At 42.7% G+C, this 26,253-nt stretch overlaps 1 protein-coding gene across 1 annotated transcript in view; it reads left to right on the forward strand.

Annotated features, from left to right (window-relative positions):
* The window catches only part of LOC122559893 (piezo-type mechanosensitive ion channel component 2-like), a gene marked incomplete at its 5' end in the record, with an annotated part of 241,404 nt that overhangs the window by 24,481 nt on the left and 190,670 nt on the right, over positions 1-26,253 (forward strand). Inside the window, 7 exons of the mRNA XM_043710001.1 lie at positions 7,670-7,835; positions 8,650-8,748; positions 9,379-9,448; positions 15,609-15,727; positions 17,296-17,559; positions 20,136-20,247; positions 24,474-24,655. Coding sequence (XP_043565936.1) covers positions 7,670-7,835; positions 8,650-8,748; positions 9,379-9,448; positions 15,609-15,727; positions 17,296-17,559; positions 20,136-20,247; positions 24,474-24,655 — 1,012 coding nt within the window. The remainder of the gene's footprint in view (positions 1-7,669; positions 7,836-8,649; positions 8,749-9,378; positions 9,449-15,608; positions 15,728-17,295; positions 17,560-20,135; positions 20,248-24,473; positions 24,656-26,253) is intronic.

Genomic DNA, 26,253 nt, shown 5'->3' on the forward strand with positions numbered 1-26,253 from the left:
TTGGTCAGAGTATTGAGTACAGGAGTTGGGAGGTCATGTTGCGGCTGTACAGGACATTGGTTAGGCCACTTTTGGAATATTGTGTGCAATTCTGGTCTCCTTCCTATCGGTAAGATATTGTGAAACTTTAAAGTGTTCAGAAAAGATTTGCAAGGATGTTGCCAGGGTTGGAGAATTTGAGTGACAGGGAAAGGCTGAACAGGCTGGGGCTGTTTTCTCCGGAGTGTCGGAGGCTGAGGGGTGACCTTACAGAGGTTTATAAAATCATGAGGGGCATAGATAGGATAAACAGACAAAGTCTTTTCACTGGCATGGGGGAGTCCAGAATTAGAGGGCATAGGTTTAGGGTGAGAGGAGAAAGATATAAAAGAGACCGAAGGGGCAACTTTTTCACGCAGAGGGTGGTACGGGTATGGAATGAGGTGCCAGAGGAAGTGGTGGAGGCTCATACAATTGCAACATTTAAAAGGCATTTGGATGGGTATATGAATAGAAAGGGTTTGGAGGGTTATGGGCCGGGTGCTGGCAGGTGGGACTAGATGGGGTCGGGATATCTGGTCAGCATTGACGAGTTGGACCGAAGGGTCTGTTTCCATGGTGTACATCTCTGAGTCGATAACTGTAGGAGTGCTGTCCCACCCAGCTGGACCATGGCATAGGACATTGGAGGAAGATGGAGCTAAGGCTACTTACGGGTTGTGGAGGACAGAGAGAGAGAGAGAGAGAGAGAGAGTTTACCATGGTCACAGCCACATGGGGTGTCAGTTGGCAGGCGTCACAGTTGAAGGAGTTCACCAGAAAGATGGACATCGATTCGGATGGACAGTCCTTCTGATGAAGAAGAAAGGGAGATTGGGGAGCAAATAGGTATTTGCAAGGACAGTAGGAGTAAGGGTGAGCTATTTGAGAGATGATGAAAACAGTTTCAAGGGGACAGGATCAGTTCCTGAGGAGAGAGAACCATAAATAACATAAACATACAAACACACAGATTAGGAGCAGGGCACCCTTTAAGCCTGTAATTCAATAACGTTATGGCTGGTCTTTATTACTACACATTCCCACCTATCCCCAGTAACGTTTCCTCTCAATCTCACCCTTCTTACTTGTCCAGAAACTGTCTACTTCTGCTTTTAAAATATACAAAGACAGTACTTTCTTTAGGAGGGGGATGTGGATGATGGTAGGATTAGGGAGGGGCATGTTGATATTCTAGGCACATTGATATTAAGAAGAAGGAGTTGTTCAATGTCTTGAAAAACACTAAGGTAGATAAGTCCCCAGAGTCTGATGGGATCTATCCCAGGATACTGAAGGAGGCAAGGGAGGAGATTGCTGGGACTTTGGCAGAGATTTGTGTTTCCTCTTTACCCACAGGAGAGGTCCCAGAAAGACATTGTTCTTTTGTTTAATCCAGGAAATTACAGGCCGATGAGCCTCATGCCAGTGGTAGGGAAATTAAGATTATTCAAGACAGGATTGACTCACATTTGAAAAAGAATTGACTTATTAGGGTTAGTCAGTGTAGCTTTATGCGGGGAGGTTTTGTCTCACAAACTTGGTTGAGTTTTTTGAGGAAGTGATGACAATGATTGATGAGGACAGGGCAGTTGGTGTTTTTCTATGTTGTCTAAAGCACTTGACGATGTACCTCGTGGTAGGCTGGTCCAGCAGATTAAGTCGTATGGGACCCATGGTGAGTTAGTAAACTGGATACAAAATTGACTTGGCCATAGAAAGGGTAGTTGTGGAGGGCTGTTTTTCTGACTGGAGATTTGTGATCCACATGGATCAGTGCTGGGACCTCTGTTGGTTTTTGTAATAAATACAAAAAAGATTTGGAATGAAATGTGTGTGGTCTGAATAGTAAGTTTGCAGATGACATGAAAATTGGTGGAGTTGTGGATAGTGAGGAAGATTATCAAAGGATACAGCAAGATCAGTTGGAAAGTTGGGCAGAGAAGTGGCAGATGATCTTTAGTCTAGATAGGGTAGCACAATGGCTCAGTGGTTAGCATTGCTGCCTCACAGCACCAGGGACCCGGGTGACTGTCTATGTGGAGTTTGCACGTTTTTCCTCTGGGTGCTCCAGTTTCCTTCCACAAACCAAAGATGTGCAGGTTGGGGTGGATTGCCATGCTAAGTTGCCCATAGCATTCAGGGATGTGTAGGTTAGGTTAGTTAGTCAAGGGTAAATGTAGAGTAATAGAGTAGAGGAATGGGTGTGGGTGGATTACTCATTGGAGGGTCGGTGTAGATTTCTTGGGCCCAATGGCCTGTTTCCACACTGTAGGGAATCTAATTCTAAGTTTGAGGGGATGCATTTTGGGAGGTCAAGCACAAGAGGAAATTATACAGTAAATGGCCTTTCGGAGCATTGATATATAGAAGGGATCTTGGGTTCAAGTCCATCGCTCTCTGAAAATGACAACACAACTGGATAAGGTGTAAAGAAAGTGCATGCCATGTTTGTCTTCACTGGTCAAGGCACTGGGTATAAAAATTGGCAAGTCACGTTGCAGTGAATAAGAGTTTAGTCCAAATTTTCAATATTGTGTACAGTCTGGTCACCACACTATAGAAGGGCGTGGAGGCTTTGGAGTGGGTGCAAAAATGGTTTACCAGGATGTTGCCTGAATTGGAGTGAATTAGCTATAAGGTGAGTTTGGACAAACTTGGATTGTTTTCATGAGAGCAACAGACGTTGAGGGACTGAATAGAAGTATATAAACTTATGAGTGGCTTGGATGGGGTGGATAGTCAGAGTAAGATTATTATGGAGCAAAGGTTTAAGGGGGGAAAGTTTAAAGGCAAGGGTTTTTACATAGAAATTGCTAGGCATCTGGAACACATTGCCAAGGCATTTAGACAGGTACATGAAGAGGCAAGGAACAGAGGGATACTGGACTATGTGCAGCACAATGACTCAGTTGTTAGCACTGTTGCCTCACAGCGCCAGGTTGGATTCCAGCCTTGGATAATGGTACATGAGGAGTTTGCACATTCTCCCTGTGTCTGCAAAGGTTTCCTCCCAGTACTCCTCAGAGTCTAGAGATATGCGGATTACATAGATTGGCCATGCTAAATTGTCCGTAATATGTAGGGATATGTAAGTTAGTCGGATTAGCCAGATAAATGTGGGGTTACAGGGTTAAGGTAGGGGACTGGGATCTGAGTGGGATGTTCATCAGAAGGTCGATACAGACTCGATGGACTGAATGGCCTCTTTCCGCACTATAGGCATTCTGCGTACATGTAGTTGGGATGGCATTATGGTCGGCACAGCTGTGATGGAACGGAAGTGTCTGTTCCTGTGCTGTTCTATGTTCCACTATCTTTGAGAAAGAGAGTTTCAAAGACTCTGAACATTGTGAGAAAAAGGTTTTTCTCCAGTCCTGTTTTGAATGGGCAAGCCCCTATTTTTAACAGTGACCCCTTATTCTAAAACCTCTCATAAGAGAAAACATCCTCTCCCCATCAACACCCCCCCGAACTCTCGTGTTCAATTAAGTCACCTCTGACACTTCTAAGCTCCACTGGATAAAAGCCGAGCCTGTCCAACCTTTCCCTATCAAACAACCTGCCCGGGTATTAGACTAGTAAACCTTCTCTGAACTGGGTCTAATGCATTTACATTCTCCTTTAAATAAGGAGACTTTCTAACTGTACACGGCACGGTAGCACAGTGGTTAGCACTGCTGCTTCACAGCGCCAGAGACCCGGGTTCAATTCCCGCCTCAGACGACTCTCTGTGTGGAGTTTGCCCATTCTCCCCGTGTCTGCGTGGGTTTCCTCCGGGTGCTCCGGTTTCCTTCCACAGTCCAAAGATGTGCAGGTTAGGTGAATTGGCCATGCTAAATTGCCCGAACTGTTAGTTGAAGGGGTAAATGTAGGAGAAAGGGTCTGGGTGGGTTATGCTTCGGTGGGTCGGTGTGGATTTGTTGGGCCTAAGGGCCTGTTTCCACACTGTAAGTAATCTAATCTAATCTACACTATTTGCGAGCAATGATCCATTCAATTATGTCACCGTTCAGTTCAGTGATTAACTCTGGCAAACTATGACAATGGATAAATGGACACTGCATAACAATCAACAGACAGGGGTATTCTCTCCCAGTCGGGGAGCACTTCAGCAGTCAGGGACATTCTGCCCCGTCACTCGGTGTCCATTCATTTGTTGTCATGACATCACCAATGTACCATGCCTCAGGGCATCCTTGCCTGCAGCGTGTGAGATGAACTGCATCTCTCATACAGACGCACACACATATCAGTCCATGGGGTGAATTTGTATTTGCAGAATTATATTTGCAGACACATTCTATTTTGCTCAAAAAATGCACATCTGCAGGCAGTCAATGCAGACAGTCAATCCATCTAATATTGTATAAGTTCCACTTTGGAAATACAACCAGTCTGATTCAAGGTTGGGATACAGACAGACTCTGATCTCACACCTTTAAGGCATTGTCTGAGTTGCGATGTCACCTTTTGTTATAAAACCTTAAGTTATCTAGAGAAGGTGACTTAAAAGCAATTCTGGGATTTAAATATTAATGACCTGAAACCTGCATTCTAACAGAGGGAAGACTTAACAATCCAGGTTTGTTCAATATATCACTGTATGACACTGTAATCTTTTGTTATAAATTCTATGTCTTATGATTCTGTACTCCATAACCACCTGATGAAGGAACAGCACTTCGAAAACTAGTGCTTCCAAATAAACTGTTGGACTATAACCGATCAGGTGAATTGGCCATGCTAAATTGGCCATAGTGTTAGGTGCATTAGTCAGAGGGAAATGGGTCTGGATGGGTTACTCTTCAGAGGGTCGGTGTGGACTGGTTGGGCCGAAGGGCCTGTTTCCACACTGTAGGTAATCTAATCATAACCTGGTGTTGTGTGATTTTTAACTTTGTCCAAGTGGTGATCCTCTCTGAGCATTCTCTGTCTAGGTGGTGACCCGCTGTGTTGATTCTGTGTCCGAGTAGTGACCCACTGTGTTAATTCACTGCTCGGGCTGTCGGATGGAGCAATGAATACCGAGGGAGCGATTGAATGAAATCACCAGGTCCATTGGGCAGATGTTGAATGATGCTGTGTTGAAGTGTACAGTAAAGTTACCATAACCACAGAGGACCAGAGGGTTACTCCCTCCTTAGAGAGAGGGACAACTGATGGGAGTTGAACCTGAGGGTCACCACACCTCAGGCGAGGACAGAGGTTGAGAAGATGGGATCTTTGCGGCAACCTCAGACGGTGCAGGATTTGAACTTTCGCTGTTGGCATCACTCTGCATTGTAAACCAGCCGTCCAGCCAACTGAGCTAATCAACCCCCATTGCCAGTTCAGACCAATCGAGAAATCATTGCCAAGTCAAAATGACATTGGAAAGTGGGGAACCTAGAAAGCTGTGCAGTGAAGACCCTTAAAGCTGATTGTTAACAGCAAAGGATGATGTTTAAGAAAGACCTGTCAGACCTTGATGCTTTAACCTTTAAAACAGTTACTTTTAAATCAGCTTCTTTTCTGTTTTGTATGATTAATGTGGTTGATTCAAAGTTATGGAGTAAGGATAGAATTAAGGAATAGTCAGGTAGGCCAGGCCAAATATGTTGTGAAACAGTAATCAAAACTTGGACAGGGAGTGAAAGCCTTTGATTCATCCCTAACCTGGAGGATGGTGAGATGGGGAGAAATTCAAGTATTCAGAGATTGAGAGGTTAAAGCTTTTAAAGTGATAAAATTGGTTTAATACTTAAAGTTACAGAGTCATAAGGATGTACAGCATGAAAACAGTCCCTTCGGTCCAATCCACCCGCCTGCCAGCACCCGGCCCATATCACTCCAAACCCTTCCTATTCATATACCCATCCAGATGTCTTTTAAATGTTGCAATTGTACCAGCCTCCACCACTTCCTCTGGCAGTCCATTCGATACATGCACTACCCTCTGTGTGAAAACGTTGCCCCTTAGGTCTCTTTTATACCTTTCCCCACTCACCCTAAACCTAGTTCTGGACCTCCCCACCCAACACCCCAGGGGGAAGACCTTGTCTATTTACACTATCCATGCCCCTCATGATTTTATAAATCTCTATAAGGTCACCCCTCAGTCTCCGACGCTCCAGGGAAAACAGCCCCAGCCTGTTCAGCCTCTACCCATAGCTCAAATCCTCCAACCCTGGCAACATCCTTGCAAATCTTTTCTGAACCCTTTTAAGTTTCACAACATCCTTCTGATAGGAAGGAGACCAGAATCGCACGCAATATTCCAAAAGTGGCCCAACCAATGTCCTGTGTAGCCACAAAATGACCTCCCAACTCCTGTACTCAATATTCTGACCAATAAAGGAAAGCATACCAAATGCCTTCTTCACTATCCTATCTACCTGTGCCTCTACATTCAAGGAGCTATGAACTTGCACTCCAAGGTCTCTTTGTTCAGCAACACTCCCTAGGACCTTACCATTAAGTGTATAAGTGCTGCTAAGATATGCTTTCCCAAAATGCAGTACCTCACATTTATTTAAATTAAACTCCATCTGCCACTCCTCAGCCCATTGGCCCATCTGGTCCAGATCCTGTTGTAATCTGATGTAACCCTCTTCGCTGTCCACTACACCTCCAATTTTGGTGTCATCTGCAAACTTACTAACTGTACCTCTTATGCTCTTGTCCAAATCATTTGTATAAATGACAAAAAGTAGAGGACCCAGCACCGATCTTTGTGGCACTCCACTGGTCACAAGCTTCCAGTCTGAAAAACAACCCTCTACCACCATTCTCTGTCTTCTACCTTTGAGCCAGTTCTGTATCCAAATGGCTAGTTCTCCCTGTATTCCATGAAATCTAACCTTGCTAACCAGTTGGGGAGACTATTTCCTCTGTTGAAGGAGTCATAAAGAAAAAGGCCCAATTATCAGATTAGGCAACATTGCCAATCAGGAGTATTGTGCTTCACACAAAGCCTAGTGGGAATCTGGAACTCCCTCCTTCCAAGAGTTTTTGCATACTGGGGACAGAAGAGCAGGAGCAGTCCATTCAGCCTATCGAGCCTGCTCCACTCCCATTCATATAGATCATTGCTGATAATCGGCACGGTGGCAAGTGGGCGGCACGGTGGCACAGTGGTTAGCATTGCTGCCTCACAGCGCCAGAGACCCGGATTCAATTCCCGCCTCAGGCGACTGACTGTGTGGAGTTTGCATGTTCTCCCCGTGTCTGCGTGGGTTTCCTCCAGGTGCTCCGGTTTCCTCCCACAGTCCAAAGATGTGCAGGTCAGGTGAATTGGCCATGCTAAATTGCCTGTACTGTTAGGTACGGGGTGAATGTGGGGGTTATGGGGTGGGTTTCGCTTCGGCGGGTCAGTGTGGACTTGTTGGGCCGAAGGGCCTGTTTCCACACTGTAATCTAATCTAATCTAAAGCCATTTTCCCAAATTAATGTGGGTCAATTAAAATCATGAAGATCAAGACTGATGAATTTTAATGAGGTAAAGATATTAAGAGATGTGTATCCAAGGTGGATAGTGTTAAAATAAAAATTAGCCATGTTCTAATTTTAACTGGAGAGCAGGCTTGAGGGCTGAATTGCCTCCTGCAACGTTGTTTGGGGTCTATCCAGCAAGTGCCTTACAATTAATGTCTGCTTTTGTTTTGACCAGGTTGCTTGGAATGACAGCTATCATCAAAACCAATATGTCGGCACCATGGTGTCTGATGACTCACCATGGGCTGCAATGGCCTGCCATTTTGAACCCCATCATACTCCTGGTTCTGTACTACACCATGGCAACCATCATTCGGCAACTGTTCCTCAGTGAGACCGGGGTAAGGGCTGCTTGTTGATGTGTGAAATTTGCTGTTAATGTGTCCTCATTCTCCTCACCATGATGTGAATGCACTGACTTCACCAGATGGTGTTTTTCAAACGTTATTGAGCAGTCATAGTGCTAAGAATGGTTTCTGCTATTGATGGATTCAGAGCATAAATGATTTCTTTTTGTCTCCTTGTAGTTGTTGCATTGCAGCAACTGCGATGATCCATGAAGGATTTTGCTATAAAACTTCTCATAGCAATTTATTGCTGCCAATTCTTGATTTTCTCTTTCCTGAGAGAGTTGAGTCTTCCAAAGGTTCTGAGGAAGGATTTTACTTGGGGTGGGGTGGGATGGGGGGAGCACACATCTTCACAGGACAGGGTTTCAGCTTTTAAACACTTCCTGGGCTGACCCTCGGTAGAAGTAATGCAGCAGATTCTGGGGGAATTACTCCATGCTCTTTTAGGCTCTTCCCCCAATGCTTCAACAGATGTGAAGCAGAAAGGTTATCAAAGACGATCCAGCCAACCCCATTATCCCAGGGTCAGTCTATCCAACAGCGCTGCTTCCTTGCTTAGATTAATACAAAACAGACCAACAATACTGGGGTGCAACTATTAATTTGGTCAAGAAGCACTTATGATTGTTATGGCTTTGCAGTTTGTAACTTAATTGGAAAATGTTTTCAAAGCTTCCCAAGTAGTTTTGGTGATAGTGCTGTACTGTTGCCTTTACACTAACAGAGCAGAAGCAGCTGAACACGGTCACTAAATTTTCATTGTTAACACAGAGGGTTTCTGCACAATTGTCTTTTTGCTTGACAGACTGATCTTCCAGAAGTGGAGGTTTATACCATCGAAAACTCATCAGAACAGGCCAACGTGGAAGCCAACTTGCAGAATGTCGAAAGTGATGGCAACGAGGTAGTACAAACTAGCAAATCTATCTCAGACAGAATGTTATTGGCATCTCAGAGGCAAAGGACCTGAGCTTCTCTCTCTCTCTCTCTCTCTCTCTGGGGTCTGAACTCTCTCAGAATCATGAAGAATAGTATAACATCTTTCGCCCCCACAACAAGCCAAAGACACCTTACTCCCTACAATGCAAACGCTAATGTCAACACCTTACTACAGCTTCCTCTGAGTAACAGCAGAGTATTTCAACAGACTGGATTAGAAGGTATTTGCTTCTCTGTCTGGAGCCTGCGATATCTGTCCTGTTACACAGGCAAATCCACATCAAATGGTTCAAGTTCACTGCAATCTACATTCCACTAGCTACCCAACTGGGCGGGTCTGGAGTGGGCTGAACCAGATTGGAGCAGACCGGCAGTTACCATGGTAACTGTAGAGCCCAGACCCCCAGCTGACCTCCAGCACCACACTCAGTGTGAGGGGGAAGCACAGAATCCTGCCTTACAACCCCAATCACGAAATAGTGTCTTGTTGTATTGCAGCTTTCTTTAACTTTTGTATCTGAGCTCAGCAGCAATTGATTGACGCAGTAATTGCCTGTATGTGATGGAGTTTACTGATGCCTTGTATTTGCCACAGGGGAACAATAACTGTCTGCCAGTCCAGATGTACAGCTCCCCAGAATACACTCAGCAATCCTCTAGTACTGGTAAGATTCCTAACACACAAGATAAAATGTGGGTAAGTGGCAGGAAATGTCATGGTTAATGGTTAGTCATTGCAATTGCTATGTGACCCAGGGTATCACCAAGATTTCTCAGAGGGTGAGGTACGGGCCACATGCATAACCCATCGCAGTTCACTCTGACAGGGCACAGACTCCTCCATTAGATTAGACCCTGAGTTTTGGCCTAAGTCAACTCTGAGATGGGAATAGAGTCTGGAATATGGCGGAAAATAGCTGCTACACTGGCACATTACCTCATAAATTATTTGTGTTTAGCTCATTACTTTATAAATGTTTACAATCTAAACTTTTTAGAGTCAGGAAGAAGCTGCATTAATGCACCCCCCCGCAAATATTTATCTTCCATTAACACAAAGCATCAATGTCCATGGAACCTACATCCAAGCTAACATAACAATTCCTAAGTCATTGTGTGCTCATATCTTTCAGGGGCAGCACAGCTCTTTGGTGGCACAGGGCCAGTATCAGAGACTGGCATCTCACTGCTCTCTTGATACTTCACATAATTCCTTGGATGCTGCCTGACCTGCTGCGCTTTTCCAGCAACACATTCTCAGCTCTGATCTCCAGCATCTGCAGTCCTCACTTTCTCCTCGAGGGTATTCCCTCACAATAGTAAAATAAACCAAAGAACTGTGGTTGCTGAAGATCTGAAGGACAAACAGAAATTCTGAAGGTGTGGCAGAATCTGTGCAAAGAGAGAAATGGAGTTAATGATTTGAGTCCAGTGCTCTTCTTCAGAACAGTTAGCAGCTACAAATGGTGTATTAGTTCTGAAGAAGGGTCACTAAACACAAAACATTCATTCTATTTTCTCTCTACAGATGCTGCCAGACCTGCCGTGTTCTGTTTTTATTCTAGCACGGTGGCTCAGTGGTTAGTACTGCTGCCTCACAGAGCCAGGGACCCTCGGGCAACTTTCTTTGTGGAGTTTGCACATTCTCCCTGTGTCTGTGTAAGTTTCCTCCTACAGTCCAAAGATGTGCAGGTTAGGTGGTTTGGCCATGGGAAATGCAGGGTTACACAGATGCTCTTCGGCGGGTCAGTGTGGACCCAGTGGGCTGAATGGCCTGCAGCCATACTGTGGAGACTCTACAATGCCAGCTGATGGACATTGGACATTTGCTAAATACTCCTTTATTCCAAGCAGGTGCATGGACATTGACTATCGCTGCAGCTGAGAGCTAAGGCCGCTCAATCCTTAAGACTGCTCCACCGATCATTAAGATCACGGCTGATCTTATTTCAACCTCAACTTTACATTCCTGCATATTCCAAATAATCTTTCATCGCCATGGTTATCGAGAATCTATCTACTTCTGCCTTCAAAATATTTAAAGATTCTGCAACCACTTTTGAGGAAGTGAATTCCAATGACTCACATCCCTCTGAAAGAAAATAATTGTTTCCTCATCTCTGTCTTAAATGGGTGACCCATTATTTGTAAACTCTGACCCCTAGTTCCAGATTCTTCCATTTGAGGAAACATCCTTTCCACATCCACCCAGTCAAGTCCCCTCAGGATCTTAACTGTTTCAAGTAAATCACCTCAGATTCTTCCAAAGTCCAGAGAATACAGGCCTAGCCTGTCTAGCCTTTCCTCATAACACAACCCACCTATTCCAGGTATTAGTCTAGTAAACCTTCTCTGAACTACTTTCAATGCATTAACATCCTTCCGTAAGTATGGAGACCAGTATTGCACACAGTACTCCAGATGCGATTTCACAAATACCCTATATAATTAAAGCATAACCTCCCTAATCTTATATTCAGTTTCCCTCATAATAAAGCATAACATTAAATTTGCTTTCCTCAGGTTTTAATGTTTTTAATGATGATTGATGAACAGTGACAGTGACCATGGAAGCTTCATGACACTGACTTGTATCTGGGTTAAAGGAAGGAAAGTTTTCATTTTGTAGCCAACTTATCAAAGGGCCAATCCACCATTACAGAGGTGGTGATGGTTCTTGGAAAATTCTGGAGGTTTTGTTATTAGTCTGTTCTGAATTGCTGCCGTTTGAATTGGGACCCACACTTGCCTGTTCCAGTCAGAATGATCCAAAGGAGACCAAAGTAATTTTGAGGTAACTTTGGGAAGATCAAGCATCAAAAATCCTGCTGTTAAACAGTGAAATCGTTCTTAAATCAACCCTGAGATGAGTTGACTGGCTCTTTGTTGGAAGAGCCAGTGGTGACTACCTCCCCCATCTTGAGATGTAGTTCTATTCCTGCTTCTCTATGGGACCGCAGAGAGTCTGAGTTCCTCTTGTCAATTGTGAGCATTCGAACTGAGCTCTCTATTCACCCAGGAACATGGAATGAGAGGCCTCCCTCAAAGTGTCTCAGCTCAGACCAAGGACCTCAGGCTCTTAGGCAATGGCACCAATATGTGTCTTCAAATGGCCTGAAATTGCTTCCAGCACTGTAAATGTCATTGGGATACATGACAAAGGTTGTGTTAGAGGGGCGACTGAACACTTAATATCTGAAATAAAATATCTGAAACAGTTGTTAAGAAGCCTTATAGGATCCTTGGATTTATAAATAAAGGCATTGAATATAAAAACAAGGAAGTGATGCTACACATCTACAAATAATTGATTAGACCATATTTGGAGTATTGTGTTCACTTCTGGGCACCTTATTTAAGGAAGGATGTTAAAAACATGGAGAGAGTTCAAAAGAGATTTACTAGAATGATATGAGGAATGGAGGATTTTAGATATAAAGAGAGATTAGAGAGATTAGGCTTGTCCTAGGAGCAGAGGTAAGAGGTGATCGTATTGAGGTGCTCAAAATTATGAACAATGTTGACAGGGGAAAGAAGGATATTCTATTTCCTCTAGTCGGTATGTCAGTAATTAGGGGTCACAATTTCAAGATTGTCAGCAAGAGAGCTAGGAGTGGGATGAGGAGACGCTTCTTTACTCAGAGGGTTGTTAGGATTTGGAATGCACTGACTGGGAGAGTGGTGGAAGCAAATTCCATGGGAGGTTTCAAAAAAGAGCTGGATAAATATTTAAAAGTGATGAAGTTAGAGGGCGACGGAGATAGTGCTGGAGAGTGGGATTAGCTGTGTAGCTTTTTCGGCACCCGGGACAGACACGATGGGTCAAATGGTCTCCTTCTGTACTGTAAACAGTACAAACTGGACATAAGTAACTGTCTGAATGAGATGACGTTTCGGAAGAGTCTACCAGAAGTTTTATCAATCCCTCAGACATTTCATCTGACCTAACACCATTCAGGTGCCCGTGGCCCTCTATGTTTCCAGCATTTTCTGTTTTCATTTACAATGAAGCAAATTTCGTGATGGAAAGAAAAGTAAGATCTTTTAACTCAACAACATTCTGCTTCTGGGACGTTATCTCTTATGTCAGAACCTAACTCTGTGTGTCAATAGAGGTAAGGCTGGAAAGTCACAACAGATCAGAGACAGCATCTGATCCTTTCTGACCTGCAGTGCTTTTCCTGCCTCACATCTATTCATTCTGACCTCCATCATCTGCAATCCTTACTGTCTCCAACCAAGTAACTCTGTGTATTGACTCTCTATTTGAAATATTAACCCTCCCTCTAAAATATTAATCCTCTTTCTGATATATTAACATCCCATCTGAAATATTAACCTTCCCTCTAAAATCATAATTCTCTTTCTGGTGTATTAACCTTCCATTTGAAATTTTAACCCTCCCTCTAAAATATTGACCCTCCCTCTAAAATATTAACCTTCCCTCAAATACCAATTCTCTCTCTGAAATATTCACCCTCACTCTGATATATTAACCATTTTGCCAAATATACCAAACCGTCCATCTTGACATTTTTAATGTGCAATTATATATGTTCTCTTTTGTTGGCATGATGCATATTCCAAATATTCATCATTCTAAACATATGAAATAGGCTTGAAAGATCTGTTTGAAATGTACTTCCACTAACTTAAATTCATGTGGTGACTTAGTCTGCATATTGCTGGATAAAGAGACACACTGTTGAAGATTTTCACCCAACTGTCATCAGGACAATTTGCAAGAATATCAAATTTCCAAGGAAACAACAATTTATGCTGCATGTGAAAAGACTTGTTGGGGAGGTAGATTCTGATTGGTAGAGGTGTTACCATGGAAAACGCGCCAGGGAACAGTTCACTATCAAGCTTTTGTTTAAATTGAATTCAAGTAATTCCGACTCTGGTCAAAGCATTGCCAGCTTTTCCATTTAGTTGAAAAAAACATAATGTTTGGACGTGTTCCTTCTATTTATAATGGATGGGGGCCTATTTTTGAATATATGTACCTTCTAGCATGTGTAAGTGAGCCATATTGTGAGCCAGACTGATCTTAAATTGGTTGTTTGTGTAATTTTTGGCACAGCCAGGCAGGTTAAGTGTGTGCTTTGTTAAATTCACGTGCTTTGCTTTACATAGAGTCTGTCACACAGCACAGAAACAGACCCTTCAGTTCAACTCATCCACGCTATGTTTCCCAACTAGTCCCATTTTCCTGTGTTGACCCATATCCCTTCAATCCTTTCCTAAGTACCTGTCCAAAAGTTCCTTTCAAGTACCTGTCCAAATGTCTTTTAAATGTTGTAACTGTACCTGCTTCTCCCACTTCCTCTGGCAGCTTGTTCCATATTCGCACCACCATCTGTTGCCTCTCAGATCCCTTTCAAATCTTTCTCCTCTCACCTTAAAATTATGCCTTCTGGCTTTAAACTCCCCGACCTTAAGGAAAAAAAGTTTGCTGTTCACCTTACCTATGTCCCTTATGATTTTATAACCTCTATAAGGTCATCCATCAGCCTCCATCACTCCAGGGAAAAATCTCGCAGCCTATCCAGCCTCACCTTATAACCCAAGCTTTCCAGTCCCGGTAATATCCTTGTAAATCTATTTTTGCACCCTTTCCAATATAATAATGTCCTTCCTATAGTGGGGCGAATAGAACGGTACACAATTCTCTAAAGGTGTCCTCACCAACATCCTATAAAACAGTAACCTGACATCCCAATTCCAGTAGCCAAGGGTTTGAGCATTGAAGGCAGTTGTGCTAAATGCCTTCTTCACCATCCTGTCTACCTACAATGCATCTTTCAAGGATCTATGTTCCTGAACCCCTAGGTCACTCTGTTCAACAAACTCCCTAGGGCCCTGCCATTAACTGTGTAGGTCCATGTTTTAAAAAATTCTCAAGGTAATTTTAACCCTTTCACCACATTCCACTGCTTGGCCCAATACATGTGTTACATTATGATTCACACATGTATTGGGACATAATTTTTAACCGTTTCACCACAGTCCAGTGTAACCAAAATGCAATATGTTGCATTAATCTCGCTTAAAATCCATCTGCAAATCCTCAGGCCCTTAGCCCACTTGATCAAGGTCCCTTTGTACTCTTAGACAACCTTGTTCACTGTCCACTATGTCACCAATTTTGATGTCATCCACAAACTTCCCAGTCATGCTTCCTATATTCTCATCCAAATAATGTACATAAATGACAAAGAAAGGTGGACCTGGCACCAATCCCTGCAAAACACCATTGGTCACAGACCTCCTGTCCTGAAACCAACCCTCTCCCACCACCCTCTGTCTCCCACTGTCAAGCCAATTTTGTATCCACTTGGCGAGCTCTTCCTGGATCCCATGTGATCTAACCTTACCAATTAGTCTACCATGTGGAACCTTGTCAAAGGTCTTGCTAAAATCCATGTTGACAATGTCTATCTTCTTCACATCCTCAAAAGACTCCATCAGGTATGTGAAACATGATTTCCCACACACAGCCATTCTGACAATCTCTAATCAGTCCTTACCTTCAAATGCATGTAGATCCTGTCTCTCAGAATCCTCTCCAACAATTTACCCATCACTGACTTATTCTCAGTTTGCCTGATCCATTCTCCGTTGAAGTCTGATTATTTGATTACTTTGATAAGGTATTTTATTTTGTTACCTTTTCTGTAGAGCAAAGCTTCAGCTCATCTGTTGCTAGCTTCAATCAGGAACAATTTGGGTCAGTCCTTTTTGTTATTCTCCACATCTTTGCATTGCTCTTTGGAATCTTCCCGGACACTGTTTATATCTATTATCCTGCTTTTCCTGCAGAAACCTTCACAGAGATGGAAATAAAAGATGAAGATTCTGGGAACCCACCCAGCAACATGACGATCATTAGCCATTTCATAATGCATCAGAGTTACATCTGTGCACTCATATTCATGATGGTAAGAGTAAAACTATGGCTCCTTTTTCAGTCTTTGCTAGTGTTAGATTTATGATGCTATTGAGAGCTGGAGAATAAACCTCCAGTGAGAAATTGCACGTGACATCAAAAAGAACCTTTCACATTGTGCACACACCACCTTTTACATCTCTGCAATAGTAATAAACATCTTCATTAAGATGGCAGTGTGAGATCCCAGATTCATGTACTGCTGTGAACACACTGGATTCAAGTGCAAGGATTGTTTTTGTCACAAGACCTGAATATGCATGTAAATATTCATTTTTGTGCTTATTTTTAAATTTGAAAACATTTCAATGGTTTTCTGCAAATATCTTTTGGGTTTTGGAGTCAAATCAAAGTGTAATGTGTCGTCAAATATTCACTATTTATTTGATCTATCCTTTGTGATCGATTATTCTTCCCCTACTCACCTTCTCACTCCATCCCTCAGTTCCCAATTTATACCTCGATTCTATTTCCTTACTTTCTCACATTATCACTCATCACCATCTACTTATCTTTACATCTTACTTCTCTTTTCCCCATCTCACTGTATCCACAAGGATTAAAATGTCCCACAGTTATTTATCTTTCAAATTGTTTCCAACATGTATTTTTACTGTTTTAATACAGATTTAATACTTTAGCCTGATAATCTAATTGAAAGTTTAATTCCCAATTCAATAAAAAAAGTTTCACTCATTTTTCCTTAATATTTCTTCAAAATTGAACTTATTTCTCAAATTTAAACCCTTCATTGAGGGTTACTAATTACATAGAACAGAGAACATAGAACATTACAGCACAGTACAGGCCCTTCGGCCCTCGATGTTGTGCCGCCCTGTCATACTAATCTAAAGCCCATCCCACCTACACTACTCCATGTATGTCCATTTGCCTGTCCAATGATGACTTAGATGCACTTACACTTGGTGAATCTACTACCGTTACAGGCAAAGCATTCCATACCCTTACTATTCTCTGAGTAATTACCTTCAGAATCAGTTAAGTCACCTTCAACACTCCACTTTATCCAAAGTGAACAATGCAATATAATCTGTATCTGTAACATACATTCAACATAAGGCGATACAGGACCAGGCCATTCAGCCCTTCAGCCCTGCTGCATCATTTAATGGGCTCATGGCTGATCTGATCTTGACTTCAATTTTCCTGTCTGGTCCTGATAAATTTGGACTCCCTCCATAGTTTGAAAATCTGTTGTGTTAGCCTCGAATGCATTCAATGATCCCGCCTAGTTCACTGGGAAAGAAAATTCCAAAGATTCATGACCCTTTGAGAGAAGAAATTCCATCTTGAAGAGGCGGTCCTTGATTCTGAAATTGTGTGCTCCCAGTTCGAGATTTCCCTGGCTAACATTCTGGTAAGGTCTCTCAGCATCTTATGTTGCAATACAATCATCATCCTTTGAAACTTCAAGCTTCTGATTTCTGGGGGTCATTCCGTTACTGTATTGGGACAGTGATGAAGTTAATAGGTCCTCTGTTGGACGACCTTTGAGGGAGAGAGGGTTTAGAAACTTTCAATAATTTCATGTTTCTGCAGATCTGGAGCATTACTTACATTAGCTGGATGACCTTTGTCCTTTTGATCTGGTCCTGTGTGATCTGGATGTTACGAGACAGTCAGCGATGGGCAAAACTGAGCTCTCCCTTTCTGACGGTTTATGGGAACTTGCTGTTAACTCAGCAGTTCATTACAGGCTTGGAGCTGACTGAGGCTGAGCTCTTCCCCACAATCTCTAATACTGTCCTGATCGACTTTGACCTGAAGCATTCAAACACACCGTGCATTCACCTCGGTGCTAAGGTTTGTATACAGCATGATAAATACTAATCATGTTCAGCATCAAACCCATTGTTACAGCAGGATGCGATCAGAGTTAAATAAGGTATGCCAGAGATCCCACACTGTGGCTTATTGGGCGATGTTTGGTGGGGAAACTGGGGGGGTACTGGTGGGAACACAGAGAAGGTGAAAGTTTAATTGCCAACCAGAGAATTTGTGGGCGGCACAGTGGTTAGCACTGCTGCCTCACAGCGACGGAGACCCGGGTTCAATTCCCGCCTCAGGCGACTGACTTAATCTAATCTAATCTAATGTGATTAAAACATTTCTTCAAACAGTTGGAATATAAACAGTAAAGACCACAGAAGTTTGAATTATTAAATGGCTGGATAAATGTTAAATTATATAAGATGTACAGTACCAAGGCAGGCTGGTCATCCTAATTGGTTTCTGGACTGTATGGGATACAATTCTACAATATTTCAAACACAGAACGTATTCTTTTGGCCATATATTATAATTAATTTGACACGTGTCACGTGGCAAGCATTGTAATGAGACTTTGTCTGGATCGCTCTTCAAATCCTATTCCCAATTTCCTGGCATCACTTTTATAGGGCAACATGGATTCCACCACATGAAGCCAGTCTGAGGAATTTCCCAGAGAATGATAAACTAAATTGTTGAGAGCAGTTTCAACACAGTTAAAGTGAGAAAGGATCACCAAATGATCATGTTGTAAAAGAAGAGAATTCAGCCCCCTGTGTCTGCACCAGCTCTTCAAATGAGCGTCTGGACCTTATGCCAATCTCCTACCTTTTCCCCATACTGTTGCACAGTATTTCTAACCAAATAATCATCCAATGCCCCTGTTCTGCAGAAGGTGCATTCCAGATCCTAACTACTCTGTGAGAAATGTTTTTACTCCCATCACATTTTTGTCTTTTGTAAATCACTTTAAATCTGTGCCCACTTGTTTTTGATCCTTTCGTGAGCGAGAACAATTTGTCCCTATCCACTGTGTCCCGATCTCTCATGATGTTGAAAGCTATCTATAAGATCATCTTTCAGTGTTCTTCTTATGAAAGAGAACAGTCCCAACTTCTCCAATCCATCCCCATAACTGAACTTTCTCATCCCCGAAATCACTTTTTAAAATCACTTCTGCATACTCCCTAATGCATTCATATCTTTCTTATATCATGGTGTGCCCACAATTTTACACAATATTCTAATGGAGGTCTAACAAATATCTTATACATTTTCAACATCACCTCTTTGTCCTTGTACTCTGTGCCTTTATTAAAGCTGAGAACACTATGGTTTATTTACTACTCTCCACCTGTCCTGCACCTTCAATGATCTGTCCATGTAGACACCCAGGTCCTTTTGCTCCTACACCCCCTCCAGGATTGTATCCTCTTTTAAATTGTCAGCCCATGTCCTTCTTATCAAAATCACTTTGCACTGAACACCGTCTGCCATCTATCTGTCCACTCCACCAATCTTTCCATGTCTTTTTGGAGTTCTAATCTGTTCACTTTAGTTTTCCATGATAAAAAATTCATATTATCTATCAACTTTGAAATTGCCATTTGCACCCCAAATCCAGATCATTACTAGAAATCAGGAAAAGCAAGTTGTCACCACTGAGGAAATCTACTGAAAACCTTCCTCCAGCCCAAACAAAAATCCATTAACCATTACTCTGCTAGTTTTATGTCCATGTTGCTACTGATCCTTTTATTCCATGACCTCTAACTTTTCTCACAAGTTTGTATCAAACTACTGCAAATCCATGGACACTACATCATCAGCACCACCCTCATCAAGCCTTTCTGTTAACACTTCAAAAAATTCCAGCAAGTTAGTTAAACACAATTTCCCCTTTAGAAATCCATGCTGACTCTTCATTAGCAACTTGTTTTCTGTGTGACTATTGATTCTATTCCGAGTAATTGTCTTTCGAAGCTTCTCCACCATTGGGAAACATGAGTTAAACTGACTGGTGTTAATCTGACGGTAAGGTATTTAGAATGAGAGGCTCCAGCAACACTAATTAGGCAAGAGGACTGTTTGTAATAAAAAGGGGCGCATGCAGTGGGAAATGAAGCTCAGCAAAAAAAAAGTTTGACAACCCCTGGTACACGAGAAGTCAAATGTATTATTCTGTGCCACCAGTCTCTGATCAAACTAATCCAGTCACTGCCTGGAAACAAAAGGCTAAAGGTTTTTATTGGGAATGACTACTTGTAAAATGATTTCCAGTCTGCCTCACTGCTCAATGATGGGTTTTGAATGTTGCCTTGCCTTTGGTTAGTGATGTGTTTTGTTTATTGGAGTTGGGAGTCATCCTTTGTTTTTATCGATTGGCTGTTTTCTCGGGTTGAATGGCAGCCTTCATTCTCTCCTCTATCCAATCCCTTTGTGGTCTGGTAATGTTCCCTACAAACTGGACATTTCCATTTCATGATTAAAAATGGGCCCAATACATTAAAAACCAAAGAGGATGATGCAGGGATGCAGCAGGCTGGGATGATTTTGGATTTGATGTTGGGAATTAGTTGCTGAGTATGTGTACATGTCCCATGTTGCAGGTCATCTACACTTTCACCTTTTGGCTTTTACTGCGTCAACACTTGACCGAAAAAGAGGAAATGAGAAAAAGAATGCATATATCACTAAGTGAGATCAACATTCAGGGGACAGGTGAGAGAGTTTTCCATTTTACCAGGATCATGGTCTGTGTTGGTTCGTGAATTCTCTCTTTCTTGGATGAAGTAGACGGTGTTTCTCAATGCCAGGGGTGTCTCGATTAAATGGAGAATGTGGCTCTGTGGTAATGATGCTTTAAAAAAGTTGTTCTTGTCAGCTGCATCCTTTAATCTAACTTAGAATCTTGCAAGGCAAAAGGGGCCATTCAGCCCATAGGTAGTGTGCTAGCTCTTTGAAGTTAATCCCCTCAGTCTGCCCTGTCCTCAGCCTTGTAATGTTCTCTTTTCAAGTGTCGTATTCAATTTGCTTTCCAAAGTTGGATGTGTCAGACTTGTTCAGATGTCATAAACATAAACCTTCTCCTCAAATCCTTTGTGACTCTTTCGTCTTTGATCTTAAATCAGTGGAACCAGTCTTATTTATTCTGTCATTATTGTCATGCCTAATATTCCGGAGAACAGGACCTTGGCTCATTACCTGCTATTGCTTTACTAAAAAGGAAAACCAGGAGTAGGCCATAAGGCTCTTTGAATCTGAATAGTGTTTCTGGCCTGTTCTCTCAGTGGTGTGTATTGTAGTTGCCTTCCACACTCACGGTTCAGGGAGAGGAGGAAGACCTCAAGTCCACCTCATCCAGAATAGGAATCAAACTTGCTCTGTTGACGCTGTTCTGAGCCACACACTAGCCATGGACGTAGATGAGATGGTTCACCAGTGAAGCTCAAACCAGATGAGATAATCTTTTCTCAAGAAAGAGATGGATAGAGCTCTTAAAGATTGTGGAATCAAGAGTTATAGGGATAAGGCAGGAAAAGGATGCTGATTGTGGATGATCAGCCATGATCATAATGAATGGTGGCTGGCTTGAAGGGCTGAATGGCCTACTCCTGCACCTACTGTCTATTGTCTATAATCTCAGGAGAGGTAGTAGGCTATTACAGACTGAGGCGTGGAAGTTTCTTCACTCAGAGAGTGAATCTTCAGAATTCTCTGCCCCAGCAACATATGGTATATCAAGCATTGAGCAAGTTCATGATGGATGCTGTTATGGAGATGATGGGCATGAAAGGAGATTGAGATAGTGTGTGAAAGTGGCATTGAGGTAGATGATCGGCCATGATCTAATGGTAGTGCAGGCTTGATGGGCTGAATGACCTACTCCAGTTTCTAATCCCTGTTTCTGGGGGTAGCATGGTGGCTCAGTGGTTAGCACTGCTGCTTCACAATGCCAGGGACCTAGGTTCAATTCCAGCCACAGACAGCTGTCTATGAGGAGTTTGCACATTCTCCCTGTGTCTGTATGAGTTTCCTCCAGGCACTCCGGTTTCCTCCCACAGTCCAAAGATGTGCAGGAACTGGCCGTGCTAAATTACCTGTAGTGTTCAGGGAGTGTAAGCTAGGTGCATTAGTCAGGGAAAATGTAGAGTAATTGGTGTAGGGAAATGGGTCTGGGTGGGATACTCTTTGGAGGGTTGGTGTGGACTTGTTGGGCCAAATGGCCTGTTTCCACACTGAGGGATTCTATTTCAAGTTTTTATGTGAATCTTTCTTGCCACTTTTTTTTCTTTCTGGTTTACCTGGCTGGTTCTATTTTCCCATTCCCCTAAATGTGACATCTTCCCAATCAAGTAATCTGATTGTTTACTGTTCTGTACCCTGTTCAATGAGCATATCTGAGATAAAGCTCACAGTGACATCCGATGGGTCATTCAGCTGTAGTCGATGACATTAATATGGGGACACTATTGTCACCCATTCCCAGAATCCAGTGGTCAGGATGGGTGCTCTTGTGGTGCATTGGCAGTGTCCTAACTCTGAGACAGGACACCCAGTTTCAAGTCCCAGCTGTTCCAGAAATGTGTCATAACATCACTGAGATCTCAAGCAGCAAAAGGACATTGCCTTCTCCTAATTCTGGGAATTGTGTCTTCAGAAAAGGACAGAAAATTAAAGGAAAGGAAAACACTGGTTTCATTCTGCTCCCAAGTGTGGAATCAGGATGGGTAGGGATCTAAATTGTGTGGAATCAAAACAGTATTTCCTGGAAAAACTCAGCAGGTTGGCAGCATCTGTGGGGACAGAGACAGGGTTAATGTTTCCAGTCAAGTTACCTTTCGTCAGAAACTGAAAGCAGTGAGGAAAATAGTGGTATTTACAAACAGGACACCTCCCAGTCACTACAGTCATAGAGTCATAGAGATGTACAGCATGGAAACAGACCCTTTCATCCAACCGTCCATGTCAACCAGATATCCCAACCCAATCTAGTCCCATCTGCCAGCACCTGGCCCATATCCCTCCAAACCCTTCCTATTCTTATACCGAACCAGATGCCTTTTAAATGTTGCAATTGTACCAGCCTCCACCACTTCCTCTGGCAGCTCATTCCATACACGTACCACCCTCTGCGTGAAAAAGTTGCCTCTTAGGTCTCTTTTATATCTTTCCTCTCTCACCCTAGAGGGCATAGGTACTTTTGCTGCTTGAGATCTCAGTGATATTATGGGAATTTTCATAAAACTAGGTAATGAAGAGAAAGGATGTCCTCTGTTTGGTTTGGATGGTGTCCATTCAGTTGTAAATAGCTTGCGATGCAAAGGTTTGTTAATTAGCTATAGAAATCCGGTGAAAGGACCTTTCTTAAAAGGAAACATCTGCTAATGAGTAACTTTAATTGAACTAATTGTACCTCTAATGCTAGCATATAAGTCATAGAATTCAGTTTCTTTAGAGTGTCTACAGAAAATTGTTCTTCAAAGCAAAGCACTAAGATTGAAGATCAAAAACTTCAAAACTAGTTAGAGACAGATGGTGCCATCTCCGTTTTGCAAATATAAACTAGAGATTTAAGACTATCACTGCACCATGATTTTTGTGGCAACATTGTTAGAATCCTTTTTCTGTTATTTAAACAGGTTAAGAAGCGTTTTTAAAGTCCAAATCTGTGTAATGATAACTGTTGTATGCAATCAAGATGTGAGTGCAAACTAAACTTAGATTTTGTCTGAAGGGAAACTTCAAGTAACTGCTTAATTGCAAACTAAATCCCTAAATAGGAATTTTTTTCAACCAAAGTGTTGCTTAATCCTACGTAAGTGTTTGGAAGGAATTATCTATCTATTGCTGTGATTGCCTTTTTGAATTTTTCAAAGGAGGTTGGTAGCTGCACTGCTGACCATGAAGCAGGATTATCTACAATCTTAATTTAATTTCAAATCCTACAGTCTTTGTTAAATTCAGCAGTTTTGTAACATTTGACTGCATCTTCCTGATCTGATACTGAAACTAAGTACTTCTCCCAAAATGGAGGGCATTTTGTATTCACTAGGAAATGGGATAATCCCACGAATGAGAAATGGGACCATTCCCTCTTCACTGGGAAAAAGGGTCATTCTCCCATCACAGGGAATTGGAACTGTCGCCCTGTCACTGGGAATCAGGACCATAGCCCCAGCGCTGGGAAACAAGACATCACAGAGTTTCTGTTTTTCCTGAACGAGGTCACACAGGAAGACGCCTCTGACAAATCCACCCGCTCTCCATGTGAGATATACGCTATTTTGGCATGGACTGGCAGTTAGTGATCAGCACCAATGGGAGGAACAAGGATGCCAGCAGCTCCACACTCAAATCCACATGTGGACCAGGCAGCTTGATTCCTGCAGCCTGACAGGAAGGGATGCCTGTCTGAGGCCTGTTCCCTACACCTTCTATACCAAGAGGTGGCAATCTCCTCTCTGCCCCCAGTACACAATCAGCCCAGCCTCCCCCACCTTCACGTTTTTGAAGCTTGTGAATAAATTTCCCTACTTTTGACTGCATCTCCCTCAGTGTGCTACAGTGCAATCGTAGCTTCTATTCTTAAGAAGGGTGCTATTCGTGTGCCCAAACACTGTTGAAGAGTCTCACTCTCACTGGTATCTGTTGCTTCTGCGGTGCCTCTTTGACTTTGTTCCAAGAGTGGGTCATTCAGCCCTTCAGCCCAACTCTGTCCTTCAATTAAATCATGTCTGATCTCAACTCCATTCACCTGCTTTACATCTTTAACGCTGGATGGTTTTTCAAAACAAAAATATATCAATCCCAATCTTGAAAGTACCAATTGTCTTCATCCCAACTTTGAGCTCCACATTGAGTGAAATGGCATGTACTAGAGTGAAATAACCCTGGTAACAGTTAACATGCCATATTTCTGTTTGTCTTTCTGGTTCTGTCTACAGAGAGTACACAGATAGACGGGACTTCGATGGCAGTGCTTGGATCTGTGGTGAAGGGATTTTTGATAAAGTACTGGATCTACTTCTGCACAGCCATGTTTATCATTATTAGTTTCCATGGCAGAGTCGTGGTATATAAAATACTTTATATCGTGCTGTTTCTCTTCTGTGTGGCATTGTATCAGGTAGGTCTACGTTTGCTGTGTGTATACTGAGCAGACATGGTGCCAACTCACTGTGAGTGCAACACTCTGGTGCAGGGATCAGACATGGGAATTGTTCCCGGATTGTACCTAATGATCTCAAACTCATGCAACACGGTAATCCTTATACCTGGTGAAAGTACACACGTGGATTGGTTTCACATTTGAATATAGGAGGTATGGCTATTAAGTTTGCAGATTACACCAAAATTGCTGGTATCGTGGACAGTGAAAAAGGTTCAATGTGAGGTGTGGGATTTTGGTACGGCAAACCAGGGCAGGACTTACACACTTAATGGTATGGCCTTTGGGGAGTGTTGCCAAACAAAGAGACCTAGGGATGCAGGTGCATAGTTCCTTGAAAGTGGAATTGCAGGTAGACAGGGTGGTGAAGAAGCCATTTGGGATGCTTGCCTTCATTAGTGACAACATTGAGTATAGTTATTAGGACGTCATGTTGCAGCTGTACAAGACATTGGTGAGGCCACATTTTCAGTACTGTATTCAATTCTGATTTCCCTGCTATAGGCAAGATGTTGTTAACTTGAAAGCTTCTGAAAAGATTTACAAGTTTGTTTCCAGGACTGGAGGGTTTGAGCTATAGGCTGGGACTACTTTCCCTGGAGCATCAGAGGCTGAGGGTGACCTTAGACATGTCGATTAAAATCACGAGGGGCATGGACAGGGTGAATAGAAAAGGTCTTTTCCTCAGGGTAGGGGTATCCATAACCAGAGGGTATAGGTTTAAGTTGCAAAGGGAAAGATAATAAAAGGGATCTGAGGGGCAACCTTTTCACGTAGAGGATGGTGCATGTATGGAATGAGCTGCCAGAGGAGGTGGTGGAGGCTGGTACAATTACAACATTTAAAAGGCATCTGGATGGGTACATTAATATGAAGGGTTTAGAGAGATATGGGCCAAATACTGGCAAATGGGACTAGGCCAGTTTAGGATATCTGATTGGCATGAATAAACTGGACCAAAGGGTCTATTCCTGTACAACTCTTGACTCTTCCAATGACTAGGACCAATGGGATCAATCCTAGCACAGTGATAGTGATAGCATTAGTGGAAATACAATGAGTAACACTCAGCATCAGGAAAGAGTTACTGTGTTGCAATATGAAGGAATGGATTCACATCAGTAGAGTCTTTAGAACTCCCTTCCTCAAAAGGCAGTGGATGTTGAATCTTCAAATATTTTTAAAGCAGAGTTAGATTATTTATTACTGCTGAAAATGTGTTGCTGGAAAAGCGCAGCAGGTCAGGCAGCATCCAAGGAACAGGAGAATCGACGTTTCAGGCATAAGCCCTTCTTCAGGAAGGGCTTATGCCCGAAACATCGATTCTCCTGTTCCCTGGATACTGCCTGACCTGCTGCGCTTTTCCAGCAACACATTTTCAGCTCTGATCTCCAGCATCTGCAGACCTCACTTTCTCCTCATAGATTATTTATTAACCAGGAATGAGTCTCATCAGGGATATGCAGGAATGTAGAGTTGAGGTTAAAATCAGATCAGCCGTGATCTTATTGAATGGCACGGAGGCTCAAAAGGCCGGGGGGGTGGTGGGGATTGGG

This window comes from Chiloscyllium plagiosum, chromosome 20 (assembly GCF_004010195.1).
Source record: "Chiloscyllium plagiosum isolate BGI_BamShark_2017 chromosome 20, ASM401019v2, whole genome shotgun sequence".
NCBI lineage: Eukaryota > Metazoa > Chordata > Chondrichthyes > Orectolobiformes > Hemiscylliidae > Chiloscyllium > Chiloscyllium plagiosum.